Source organism: Eubalaena glacialis, chromosome 2 (assembly GCF_028564815.1).
Source record: "Eubalaena glacialis isolate mEubGla1 chromosome 2, mEubGla1.1.hap2.+ XY, whole genome shotgun sequence".
Lineage (NCBI taxonomy): Eukaryota > Metazoa > Chordata > Mammalia > Artiodactyla > Balaenidae > Eubalaena > Eubalaena glacialis.
Genome location: NC_083717.1, coordinates 151,399,087 through 151,412,713, shown reverse-complemented (window position 1 = coordinate 151,412,713; position 13,627 = coordinate 151,399,087). Strand labels below are relative to the sequence as shown.

General features: G+C 49.3%; 1 protein-coding gene across 2 annotated transcripts; it reads left to right on the top strand.

The window, feature by feature from the left end:
* The first annotated feature begins 5,589 nt into the window (after positions 1-5,589).
* On the top strand, positions 5,590-9,316 carry OTX2 (orthodenticle homeobox 2). Of its 2 annotated transcripts, none has more exons than XM_061182599.1 (3): positions 5,590-5,686; positions 6,673-6,824; positions 8,696-9,316. In XM_061182599.1, the coding sequence occupies exons 1-3, from the start codon at positions 5,590-5,592 to the stop codon at positions 9,314-9,316; spliced, it is 870 nt and encodes a 289-aa protein (XP_061038582.1). The 2 variants fall into 2 exon arrangements, with proteins under 2 accessions (XP_061038582.1, XP_061038581.1); XM_061182598.1 differs by having other exon boundaries at positions 6,649-6,824.
* Positions 9,317-13,627: the final 4,311 nt, after the last annotated feature.

The following is a 13,627-nucleotide window of genomic DNA, read 5'->3' as shown; positions in this document are numbered from 1 at the left end:
TTGTAACCTTCAGTCTCACTAGCTTTCTGTGTCTGTTCTACACACTTACTGCTAGAGTGGAATGTGATAACCAGCTATCTCCCACGCTCACTCTTCTCCAACCTTGACTTAAATATTTTTATCTTCCCATATTAAGGTGTATGGGTTTCCTTTCTCCCCTTCCCTAAAACAAAAGCAAAAACAAAAAAGGGGGGTGGGGGGAGAAGAGAGGAAAGGAAGAACAGGAGAAGGAAAGGAGAGGCCTCCCTGTCCATCATTTTAATTATACAATAAGTTCACATGCTCCGGCCCATAATGTATATTTTAAGCACAGCCCAGTGTCTTTCAAGAACATTCTGGTAATGTCGGAGGCCTGGATTTGTTGCCTGCTCGTCCCCCCGTGCAGCAGCGGCCTGTTTTCCTCCCCCTGTTGTGTGTTTTTATTATTTTCCCTCTGGCTTAGATGTGTCAATCATTCTCTCCCTGCCATTGGTTGGAGAGTTTGCGTCAAAAAGTTGCCAGAGAGGCGCTTTCTCAGCAAATCTCCCTGAGAGCGGAACCGACCTCAGCTCCAACTCAGCCTCCACTGTTATTAAAAATAAAAATCGCTAGAGAAGCCCTCCTCACGTCTACTTTGTATGTATCACAGAGGGGCCCACGCGCGTTTCGAACTCGAGCGACTTTCCTTATTTTCTGTTCTTCAGAAAAATATTTTTTGTTGTGTTTGACTTTTCATGGAGGGGTGAAGATTGCAAGGTTTCTAACTCAATACTCTTGATTTCTTTTAGGATAGCTGGCTATTTGGAATTTTGAAGGATAATTTGATTTTCCCCCCCAACCTCCCATGTGGCTCTAAGGTAAGTGTCTGTCTGTCTTGTCTGTCTGTCTATATCCATATCTACGTGTCCCTCTGTCTACCGTCATCCCAGTGCCTCTAATAGACCCACTGATGCGCCTCTGAGAACGTGGAGTTCTTCTGAAGGCTGATGTATTTTTTTTCCCTTGCAAATTTTTGAGGTGTAATAACGATCACTGCGAAAAATTTGTGATCTGGAGATAAGGGCGAGAGTGGGAGGAAGGGAGGGAGCGCGCTCCTGGGGTCGGTGCTTTCGCAAAACGTCGTGGAAACCCTCCGAGTCCGATGTGGGGTATTTTGGAGGGGTGTTGTTTGTGGTTTTGTTTTATGTCAACGCCCATTCTGGGTTTCTCCCTGCGATCTTTGCGCTTTGGACATCACATGTGGTTGGGGTCATTTGGATTGATCCCAAGGACGTTTTCAAAGTCCGAGACAAAAAGATGCAGATGTAGCTAGATGGATGGATGGATGTTGATGATGATGATGATGATGTTGTTAATAATAATAATAATTTGGGCGCCTCCGCGCGCCCAAAGCCCGGCTTGCCGGCTGGTCGGCGGGCGCCGGCGGTCGCCGCTCAAGCTCCTGCCTGTCCCTAATGAACGTGAGAGGAAACCCGAGAGGATAACCGAGGAGGCGGGGAGCGCCGGCATCTCCTCCGCCCCGGCGCTCGCCGCTCGCTTTTTTCGGCCCCCTCTCCCCCAGCCAAGAGCAGCTCACCAAGGTTCTCGGCCTCTTCCAGAGGCCCTCCAAATCTCCTTTTTCTTTTTGAGCACCACTTCCCCCACCCCGGGGGGAAAAAACCCGGGAGTGCCATACTCCCCCCCCCCCCGCACCATGGCTGTTGTGTGTTGTGGTCCTAGACCGAGCGAGCGTGGAAGAGTCGTTTTCCAACGTGACTGCCGGGGACGGTTCCGGGCCCGCCCCTCGCAGCCCTCGGCGCGCACCTGGGGCGGGCAGAAGTGGCGGTGAGTGGCCCCTGCTCCGCCCGAGGCCGCACGGAGCCGGGGACTGGAATCCTTCCGGTGGGAAGGCGGCCGCTCGGTTGTTCTCGGACAGGGGCCGCGGCCCGGCCTGCTTGCGCGCTCGCGCGCTCTGCTCCCAGGCTCGGGGACACCCGGGCGGCGCGGGCCGGATCGCGCCGGGGCAAGCGGGGCGCTGAGGCCCAGCCTCCAATCTCGGTCGGCCCGGGGGAGAACCAGCAGAAGGTCTCAGCCGGCAGCCAGCCTCGGCAACGAGTCGCGCCTCAAACTCCGAAGAAGTCTTCGTGTTGAAGCGTTCAATGACTCTTGAGATCACAGTCTGGTTTCAGGACACACTTTTTGAAACCCAAGTCCCCGTCAGAATCCCGCCGAGTCGGCTTTTTCCTCCTTTACAGACCGAAGTGGGGTGCGGGGACAGAAGGCCGAGCCGCGTTGCCCCTTGAGTGGTGGATTGCTTGGGGAGGGGACGGGGAGGTCACTCCTGGAAATTCTCCCTGCATCCCAGAGCTTCGGGGGTCAGGAATTTTCCTGCTCTCCTCGGGACTTTTTCCCATCACCAAAGTTATTAGCACAAGAGAGGAGCTGAAGAGGAAACTCCTCCCCCCAAAGGCAGGTAGATACCCAGACCTCTGCTCTCAGAGCTAACACCAGGGCTTTCTCCTCGCCATAATTAATAGTCAAGGCCAACCCTTTGGGCACGTTTCTTCCTCCCTCCCTCGCGAGTGGCAGCGTTGTTTGATTCCCTGAGGCCAGAAACTTTCACTCGAGTTCGCCGGAGGGAGGCCCGCGCCGGCTGTTTTCCGCGCTGCCCGCATATCTCCTTTTTCTTTCTCTCTCCTCTTCCTCTTCGTTGTCTTCCGAGCCGCAGGCAGGTCGCCAGTCCGCGTAGTTTTGTTTCCTTTCCATCATGCAGAAAATTAATCAGCCCGGACGAGAAGCAGAGCTGAGCACGGCGTCCTGTAATTAAGGGACGTGTGCCCTTCGGATGATCTCGTTAGTTTATCAAGAAAACATTTATTATAATTAATTCTCGGACGAGGTAATTATTATTGAGCGAGGACACAGCAACTGGTAGATGGGCTCCTTGGAAGATGAAAAAAAAAAACAAGGGGGAAGGGAGGAGGGGGGAGGGGGAGCGACAGATTGCACGAATTGACCGTTAGATATAAGGCAGCACGGCCCGGGGCGGGCAAGTGGAGCAGGACCGCGGGCGCCGGGGCTGCGAGGCTGCAGGGCTGCCGGGCAGGGACGCCGGACCAAGTCACTCGCGCCCGGAGGTGTAGGCGCCAAGCGGCTGCGCGGACTCGCCGCGAGACCGCCGCCCGCTCCTTCTAGGTAGGAGTTCTCCAGGGGCCTCCTCCTGAGCAGTTGTTTTGAGGCTTGTATTTTTGAAAAGGGATTTCTTTTTCCCCTTCTGGGCTCTGCTTAGAGAGGAAGGGAGAAAGGCTTCCTGGCAGGGCTTTGAAAGTTAGATGTAAGTGTCTAAGGCCTCTTCTTTGGAGAGCGCATACCTAGGCTAGCTGTGGAGAACACGTCGTAGTTTTGTTTTGTTCCTTTTTCTTTTAAAGATGTATCCGGTAGTAAATGGAAAACAGTCTATGCCGGGAATTTTGGTCATTTTTCGATGGTAGAGCAAAAGAGCTCCAAGAAGGATCTCTGTCCTGTTGTTTTCTGTTTGTAACTGCTTTTTATGCTGGAATGTGCTACTTTAATGTGTGATGTGTCAGGCATTTCTAATTGGGTGAGAGCTATACATATAAGAACACTTCCATATTTCTCATGTGCACATCCGATATGATTTCAGTTGTTTCTGTAGTAGTTCAGAACTTTCCGACATAGTAAGTTTGCATTAAACAAGAAAGAACCCCAGCTTAGAGGCTATTAAAACCAATACATGACTGTATTTTAAAGCAATATTATTTTCACAGCCTCCAAATAACTATCATGAAAGGAAAAGATAAAACATCAAGTCTTTGTTGTAGGAGCAACTAAATTAGTTTTACTGCTGAGATAATGCAAACTCCTACAAGGGCATTTATAAAATTACATTAAATTAGATCTAAGGGTGGAAAAGCATGCTTTTTCTGCTATGAATTTAAATCAGGAAGAAGTTGCAGTAACTGGGTTCCATCTGTGAAGTTTTGTGTCTTGATCTCTTAAGCAATGTAAATATGAAAATCCAGAGTCCTTAAAACTCAGTAGGACCTCTGTAAAAGTAAGAAGGAACTTCTCCTAATCTTGTGTCCGCCATTTTGAAGCAATCTCTCATAGTGTCAAAGTTGCGAAGTAGAGATCCATGCAGGAGAAGTGCCACCTTTTAGGAAAACAAAAGCCAAAACTGCAAACAGCCAGTCTATAAACATCCATTTTGGATCCCTTTGCTTGGGGGAGTGAGAAATAGTCAACAGAATAAAGTAAATAACTTTTCTTTTTCTTCCTTCCTTTTCCCTCTCTGAGCTCTTTTTCTTATAGGATTTTAGGACACTTGAAAGGTAGGGAGAAATTCTATTAGTTTCACAACTTTGGGTGTTTGTGTATCTACTTTCTTCAAAAGTAGAATGTGCAGAAAGGCGCTAGAGGTAACAGGAAACTCTGCTGTAGCTGCTGAGCACCCAAATGCCCGAAAATTTGCCTCCTGTAGGATCAGCAGCCTCTACACATCAAAATCAACATGGAAGCGGCTTGCGCTACAAATGTGCACCCTTTCTACTTGCAAATGTGGGCGCCTGTCATTATCTGATTGGTGGGATTCTAACTTTACTTCAGAATTCCTAGCACACCCTCTGCCAAACTTGAAGACTTTTTTTTTGCACTGCGTTTAAATATTTGATGGGTGTCGATAAAAAGTTAAATACTTGTTTGTTTAGCTTTAGTTCTTTAGACACATATAATCAAGTTCTCCAAAACCCTAATAAATCTGTTACTTACCTAGAAATCTAATTACCCAGACTACTAATTAGGTGAAAATGATTACTGGAAATGACTTCAAATGTGGAATAATAGTGGTTGAGCAGTTTTCTCAAGTTTGCTGTTTAGCAATTTGGTATTTTAGATGTTAAGTGCACTGACATTTTAGGTTCGCAGCAGTTGAAAGTGGTAAAAAGCTAAGATAATTAAAATCTGCCTTGGAAAGGCAACAGTCTGGGGAGAGGTAGATGTCTTGAATTGTTTCTTTGTTTCTCACCAATGGCCTTTGTTATCTGCATTATTTATTTAGCCAAAGAGTTCTTTGTCTCTGCAAATGGCCCCAATCAAGTTTTGTTTGAGACAATTAGCTAGTGCCAGCCAAGGAGTCCTATGCAAATGTAGGGATAGGAATGCAATGTGTGCATTTGGAGGCGTGGGGTTTTGTTGGGGGGGGGGGAAGCGGGAGGCAGATTGTATTGCTTTCTTCGGGTCTTTTTTTTTTTTTTTTTTTTAAGTTTTGGCTGGGGGTGGGGAAGACAGGTTTATCTGGTCTCTCTGCATCTCCTCTAGTTCAGAGCAGCTGGGGAGGGGAGCGGGGTTGGGGGGGGGGGAGGCTTTGCAAGTCCTTTAAAAGCCTCTGCCGTGCATAGCCCGGGCTCTTCTTAAGTTAGTGGTGGAACGTGGAAGAGCTGCGTCCTCCGAAGCGGTAAACCAGCACCTCTGTTTGTTTGTTTGCTTTGCCTTAGCTCCACCACTCCAAACCCACCCACCAGGACTCTGAATCTGTCCACCCCGGGCGAAGCGAGACCTTCCGGCTGGGTCCCCCGGATTTGGGCCGACTTTGCGCCTCCAAACAACCTTAGCATGATGTCTTATCTTAAGCAACCGCCTTACGCAGTCAATGGGCTGAGTCTGACCACTTCGGGCATGGACTTGCTGCACCCCTCGGTGGGCTACCCGGGTAAGTGAGCCCCGCGGCACTGCTGCCCTGCCCTTCCCCACGCCCGCTCCGCGGGGCTGTGACACTCTTTCCCCCGAGCACCGGGGTTGGCGGTGGCGTCGCCCCCGCCCCAGCTCCAGGCGAGGTCTCCACTGGGTTTTCCTTCCGAGAAGCAGCTCAAAGCCACAGGGCATTTACCGGCCGAGGAGAGGGCAGGGGCTGGGGGACAGGGAGTAGGTGGATCTACAACATAGCAGTGGGGCGACGAAGGCTACTGCCCTTGTCATTTGGGCGAGGGGACCCTGCCTGTACCTCGCAGTCCAATTCCTCGGAAGTGCCCTCTTGGCGAAGTCGGGTTCCTCATCATAAATTCTCCCCGCCAAGCCTGGGGCTTCCCCTCTGACCTCCAGGCCCTTAGCCTCTAATCCTTAGAGGTGTGATTTACCCCGGGTGTGAGTGCTTTCCTTTCCGATAAGATCTGTTTTTTAAAATCCTCCTAGAACAAGAAGTATGAAATATGCCCCCATTTGAAAGATGGAGGAACAAAGGCTCTTGGAGTCCTAAAAAAGCCTAGATCTCGGGCAGAATCGAGATTTGCCCCCATCAATTCGAGCTGCCGGTCGTCAGGGACCCTTTGACTTCACAGAGTGGGGTTTTTGTGTTGATGGTTTAGGGGTTGATTTTGGAGGGTTCCTGTTTTTTGTCCTCCATTTTTTTTTCTTTCTTTCTTTCTTTTTTTTTTTGGTTAGCTTTCGAAGAGACGCTCTGTCTGGAGCCATCTCCGACGTCAGGCGGAGTGGGGCATCCCCTGGAAGGGGCAGGGTCTGCCAGAGGAGCCGAGGCCGGGCGGGGGTGGGGAGGACACGGGTAGGGGCCGGGTTGAGCTGATGCGAGGACCAGGGGAGCGCTGAGGTGTGGGCGTGGCGGGAGTCGGACACCCGCAGCGACCCCTGTGACTGAGAAGCTGCTCCCGCACCCTAAAGGGCCCTGGGCTTCTTGTCCCGCAGCCACCCCTCGGAAACAGCGGCGGGAGAGGACGACGTTCACCCGGGCGCAGCTAGACGTGCTGGAAGCGTTATTTGCGAAGACCCGATACCCAGATATCTTCATGCGGGAGGAGGTGGCGCTGAAAATCAACTTGCCCGAGTCCAGGGTGCAGGTAGGGCAAATGTAGACACAGCCATCCTTCCTGACCGTGCCACCCCTCCCCCCAGCTCTGTGTATGTTGAGGACCCAGGAGAGTTCCAGGTCTTGGAGAGGACCAGAGGAAGGTTTGAAACTAAACGCTCGGCTCCATCGGAAGCCAGTAAACTTTTCTCTTAGGGCCCCTTGAGTGTCTGATTCCTCCTCGTGTCCCTTTTTGTCCCTCCACCCCCACCCAATCCTATAACCAAGGTTCTTCCGGTCCAGTTGGCAAGGTAAGACTGGTGATTTAGCTGCAATGATAAAGCACAGTCCTAGAACCCTTGGACCCCTGGTGGACAGAAGCCCAGCCTTGGCAGATTTCAAGGATAGGCACATAATATTTTAGTTCTTTCCCTTCCCCTGTTGGAAAGCCCCCCTCCCATTCTCATCTACTTTTAAGGGTAAAAGAAGCTTAGCTCCTGGATAGTTCCAGTATTTTTACAGATGAAGAAATAGAGTAAATGACTTGCTCAAGGTCACATGTCAGTTTGGTGGTAGAAGAAGAAATTACACAGTAAGAGTGTTTTCTTTGACTTCTTAGGGATAGAACAGAATTTGCTAGATCTGAGCCATTCAGCAGATAAAATATCAACATGGTATCCCAATGATACCTTCCCCCCTCCCCTTACTCCCCCTTAACTTGACCTTAAGCTGGAGAGGAAAGTAAACTCCCAACTCTTCTGGAATGCAAGTCCCATATAGATTTCTCTGGAAAGAATGTTTAGCACCTAAACCACATGTACACCTGTGACTCCCCTTCGGCTAGGACACATCAGCATGAACTGCAGATCAAAAAGAGGCTTTTTCAAAGTCAGATAGAAGAAGTTTTAGCACTTGTGAGGCTTGAACTAAAGTCTTAACTGAAAGAAAATAAATGGCTCTGCATGGTTGGTGGTTTGTGCTCAGCCTTCACGGAATCATTTTTACCACAGTTAAGACACCCATATGGAGAGCTCATTCAAGAGGACAACGAAGGACTTTTGCCCAGAAAATGCCAGTAGCTTCCCTGATAAGCCCCCCTCACACACCAAACACAACACCTTCATTGCAGAACATGAAGAAGGCTAGTAAAGAGAATTTTCAAAGTTACACACAGAGGCAAAGTTGACAAGCCAATGAACATAATACAGTAAACAATCTATGTGTCAAGTGGCACTACCCTGAAGGCTCAGACTTGAGCCTAGGAGAGAAGTCTGTCTTTGAGCTCAAAGCAGAGTATATATGAGTCACTCCACTTACCATAAAGAAGGTTTTGGCAAATAGTAGCTTTCAGACCTTTTTCCTCAACAGGATCATTTCTCCTGGGAGCTTTCTTTTGTGAGTCTTTCTAGAAGAGACAAAAAGTAGAGTGATGGAACCAACCTACATATTAGTAGTTGCTACCTGGAAGATGGACTGTAAACTGTTTGAATTTAGGCTGTTCTTGCTGGCATATAACAACAGATTGTTTTCCCTCACTTCTCTTATGTTCCCATCCAAAAGACATAGATATGTTCTATTCCATTGTGAGAGTGTTCCAAAATGCAGCTGGGTCTTATGTGTATGTGTGTATTTGGGGTGAAATAAGAGATAGGAAAGTGAGGGGGAGAATTTTTAGTCATATGATTTGGGTGATTATCTTAAATTTTACTGTTCTGAGCTAGGAGTAAAGCAGGGTCAAATGGTTTTAGATAGAGCCTCCCCAACTTTCTTATAATTCCAGGAACATATATGAGAGTTTCACTGGCAGGAGAGATTGTCTGCTTAGCTCATCTGTCCATCTAGGACAGATTTATAATCTGGGAGCCACTCTTTTCCTTAAGGAGTCACTGAAACCATGTTAAAGAAGTTTCTTTCCCTTTCAAGGTGTGGTTTAAGAATCGAAGAGCTAAGTGCCGCCAACAGCAGCAGCAACAGCAGAATGGAGGTCAAAACAAAGTGAGACCTGCCAAAAAGAAGACGTCTCCTGCTCGGGAAGTGAGTTCAGAGAGTGGAACAAGTGGCCAATTCACTCCCCCCTCTAGCACCTCAGTCCCAGCCATTTCCAGCAGCAGTGCTCCTGTGTCTATCTGGAGCCCAGCTTCCATCTCCCCACTGTCAGATCCCTTGTCCACCTCCTCTTCCTGCATGCAGAGGTCCTATCCCATGACCTATACTCAGGCTTCAGGTTATAGTCAAGGATATGCTGGCTCAACTTCCTACTTTGGGGGCATGGACTGTGGATCTTATTTGACCCCTATGCATCACCAGCTTCCTGGACCAGGGACCACACTCAGTCCCATGGGTACCAATGCAGTCACCAGCCATCTCAATCAGTCCCCAGCTTCTCTTTCCACCCAGGGATATGGAGCTTCAAGCTTGGGTTTTAACTCAACCACTGATTGCTTGGATTATAAGGACCAAACTGCCTCCTGGAAGCTTAACTTCAATGCTGACTGCTTGGATTATAAAGATCAGACATCTTCGTGGAAATTCCAGGTTTTGTGAGGACCTGCAGAACCTCTTTTTGTGGGTGATTTTTAAATATACTGAGCTGGACATTCCAGTTTTAGCCAGGCATTGGTTAAAAGAGTTAGATGGTATGATGCTCAGACTCATCTTCTGATCAATGACCCGGGAGGCATAGAAGGAAAAATGAAAGGCCTTAGAGGGGCCTGCCAACCAGCTACCTGAAATGGACAAACCATTTGATACTTAAGATCCTATCATAGTTTTAGATCATTGGTTTTACTGATTTGCAAAGCGATCGAAAGCATTCTAGCCACGTGCAACCAAATACCACCAAAAATAAACAAAACTAAATTGTGAGGGAAAGGAGGGAAGGACATAGCCTTCTTAAGCAGAGGTGTTCCAATGTCATAGCCAATCCTTGGTTGAATCTTAGGAATGGACAGTGTCTCAAGCTCACTCACGTTTCATGACCAACTGGTAGTTGGCACTGAAAAACTTTTCAGGGCTGTGTGAATTGTGCGACTGATTGTCCTAGATGCACTACTTTATTTAAAAAATAATGTTCATAAGGAGTCAATATGTAGTTTAAGAGACAATCAGTGTGTGTCTTATATAAATGGTACATCTGTGGTTTTTAATCTGTGCTAGACTTCAAAACTGTGATCTCCTGTTATTGTATGCAAACTTGAACTCCACCTCTGCAGGGGTTCTTCTGTGATTAAATAGGTTATAATTATAAGTAAATTCAGAGCAACTGAGTACTTATCTAAAAAGATTACCTTTGGCTGGAGGTGAGCTGCACTGAAACTTTACAACAAAATGTCTCTGGACAAGGAGAGTGAGAGAAGAGAAACAAAAGGACACTAGCTCATCTGTAATTTGCTGTTGGTAAGCCTAGCAGTAAAGAGACATTGGTCAATTGCTCTGACCCTGATGAATTTATAAACTGAGATCATCGTTGTTTATGCTTGCAGATGTTAACTGGAAAAGTTATATATGCATAAACCTTTCTTCCTGGATTTGGCAGATATGTATAATTATATTAAAATGGTTCTAGCACGACATTGGGTCCAGTTTAATTTTACACCACCATTTATGAATGAGAAGCCCACATTCAGCCACTCCTTCCCAAAACATGTTTTTCTTGGGTCAGAGAGGGAATTAGCAAACTTTATTTTTAAAAAATTTTGGGGGGGGGCCTAACCTATGAATAAACAAGATATGAATGACCGGTATGTTAACTTTTTGTGACTTTCATTAGCACTGCTCTGAAATTGAGTATAGACAGCCTAATAATCAAAAGCTCTCCTTGCTTTTCCCTCCCTGCCAGATAACCCTAACAATTTCTTAGGCACTTTATTAGCATGTCTTAACACAGATCAATTTTTTAAGCGAGAAGGGGCGAACTGTAGTACCTCAGAGAAAATGTGAATGACAAGAATTCCTTGTTTCTATTCTCTTATTTGACTAAGGGGTTTTTTAAACTTCCAAAAAAATCTGAGGTAAACATGAGAGGGAATGTAATCAGAATCTGAAAGCAATTCAGGCAGAAATGATTTCTGAACAAAAGAGTTTCAGAAAAGTTTTAAAACCTATAATTTCAGTAGTTGAACATAAGGCACCCTGGTCAGGTTTTTTTTTTTTTTTTTTTTAGAAAGTGCTGAGGGAAAAAAAAAATAGGTCTCTTCTCAGTTGTACCTGCATTTTGTAAACCAATCACCAGAAAAGACAAAATGGGCCAATGACTATGGTGCTCCGCAGGTAAAAGCAATATTTAATTTCATTTTAAACTCCTTATGCTCTTAAGTCTGACCAAAATTAAGTGATTCTTGATTGTAACTTTTTAAATGAATGTTAGCAGTTGCAACCATTTTGTTTTCTGGCTGATTTTCCCCTCCCTGGCTGCTGCACATGCTGTCTTGAGCCCTACATGAGATCTTGTCTAAGAATTGTTTTTGTTTTGCTGCTAAAGGAAATGAGGAAATGGAATAGTTTACAGTCGACAACTGAGGCACAACTTGATGGCAAGATTTTCTAGTACCTACTGATAATATTCACCCTACCGTAGTTTACAACTGGAATGAGATTGGGGCTGGGGGTGGAGGGTGCAGAGAGAGAGAGAGAGTTAGAGAAGGAACGAACATGAATCTTTGCTTTATAGTTGTCCAGATACTGGGTCTCATGCAAGGAAAGCAGATCCTCAGTAATTTCTCACACGGCCTTCAGTTTTCAGGATGCCCCACAAAGGGACAGGAAAGATCACCCTCTTTGTAAAAATAATAACGACAACCACAAACAGCGGACTACTCAGCAAATCACGCAGTTAGGTTTCTCTCCCCGTACTTTAAAAAAGGAGGACGTCAGAAAAAAGGCACCGAGCCCCCTCTGAAACTAATTTTTCCATCACCTTTGCACAACTTCGTTGAACAGACCACGGAGTTAAATCCCTTTGGATTGACGGCGAAGTAGAAATGAATTCCCCCTGACCGCAGGCAACGGAGGGAGGGCAAGGGAGGCGGGGAGCGAGCGCGGGCTCCCACGTCCAGAGAGTTCCGGTCACCGCGCCCTGCCAGGACCCGGCTTTATGAAGTTTAGTCCAATAATCGTCATTACTTGGTACTGAAATGACGCCACCCTCCAAAGGCGTCGGGGAGCGATTTCAACCGCTTGTTGGCGAACAACAAAGACTTGAATGTTGATGTAACCTTCGTTTTGAGGGGTGCAGGTGAGGGTGGGGTAGTTTGCTTTACAAAGCTCTGTTGTCCCAAACCTTTATCTTTCCCACAAAGATTCTGGGCCCTTTGTATTTCACCTCGGGAGTGTTTCGTCCCTTCACAGATAAGAAGAGAAATCCAATCAAGTCAATTAAGTTCCGGCTTTCGAAACCTCGGAGTTTGAGATCATGGTCAGTTTCCTCAACTCCTCTCCCACTCGCTTCCCTCTCATCTCACCTTCCCTGCGGCTCTCCACACCCTCAGCCCCGGAGGCCCCGGGCGCGACTGCGAGGACGTGGCGCCCGGGAACGCCTGTGCTCCCCGCCGAATCCACGGCGGGCTTTCAGAGCTGTGTTTTCTAAATCTCGACTGCCCGATCGGAGCTAGCCGGGAATGGCACTCCCATCTCTGCCCCGGGGGGCCCGAGGCCCAGGTGGCTCTACAGCTGGCGCCGCCTTCTGGGCCCCACTCGGCCCTGCGGGCCGGGAAGGGGCGACCTTGAGGCGCTCGTCCGCCAGCTTCCCCTCTCTCTGGTCCGGCTCCGGCTCTGGTCGGAACCTCGGCTGAGCCGCAGCCCCCCTCATGGCCCGGTCCTCAGTCTCCCTCGCGGGCTCCGGGCGCTTGTGGGCCCCGGCGAGGCCCGCGCGCCGCCAGCCCAGGGAGGAGCACGGCCTCCTCGAGCCCTGAAGTCAGGCTGCGGGGTCAGCCGTGGTCCTGGGCACCCGTGGCCGGGTGACTTCACGGCCTGGCCGAGTTCGGGGCCCGGCCAGGAGGCGAACGCCCTGAGCTGGACGGAAAGGAAGCCGAGACCGAAGGAGAGGATGGCGAGCTGGCCCTGCCGGGCCCGGGAGAGGGGGCCAGGGGAGAGACGCGGGCCCGACGGCGCCCGCGGCCTCTTGCCTTCCTCTCTCCCCGGGAGGAAGCGCCACAGACGGCTGGGTGTCCTACTGGCGGTAAAGGGCGAGGCCGCCGCCGCCGCCGCCACAGCAGGGACTCCCGCCGCGCCTTTGGCCTCCGGTGTCCGGCGAAGACGTGGCGGCGAAGACGTGGCGCCGAAGAGGGGGTCCAGCTGGGCCTGCCTGGGGCCCCAGGAATCCTCCAGGAAAGCCTGGGGCTTCTGCTAGTGGGGCTGGGGGAGTTGCCCTCAGTGTTCTGCCCTCCCTGGGGCTCCTGGGCTCTGAGCTGAGCCTTTCAGGGGGGAGCCTGCGGGACTCTGTTACCCTCGGCTCATCGCTTTTCTCCGACGCCTCTAGATTTCGTCTTTAAACTGGATGCCCTGACTTTTCCTTTTCAGACCCGGCGCAGCACTCAACCGCCCTGAAGGCCAGAGGCCAGTTCTGGAAAGGGAAAGCCGTGCCTTTGGCGTCCCGGACAGCGCCGGGCGGCCCGTTCCGGTTACCTGCGGGGCAGGGCCGCAGTCCTGCGCCCGCCTCCACTTAACCAGAAGCGGGCGCTCGGGCGGCCAGCCCCGGCGCGCTCACCCCATGTTTGAACCCGCGTCTAACACCCGCTGAAAACCTCGCTGTTGTTACCCGGACAAAGCTGTAACCCAAAACCAGGAGTGCCAGTGTGAGGTGGTTGTTTATTGATACACAGACGTGTTTTAATCATACAAAAGAGAAACACAAAGGAG

What these genes read in the sequence shown, in the direction of transcription:
- OTX2 (XM_061182598.1), top strand. Translation starts at nt 5,590, where the DNA reads ATGATGTCTTATCTTAAGCAACCGCCTTACGCAGTCAATGGGCTGAGT. An exon ending in CCCCTCGGTGGGCTACCCGG is followed by an intron (nt 5,687 to 6,648) that starts GTAAGTGAGCCC and finishes CGCACCCTAAAG; the next exon opens with GGCCCTGGGCTTCTTGTCCC. An exon ending in TGCCCGAGTCCAGGGTGCAG is followed by an intron (nt 6,825 to 8,695) that starts GTAGGGCAAATG and finishes TTCCCTTTCAAG; the next exon opens with GTGTGGTTTAAGAATCGAAG.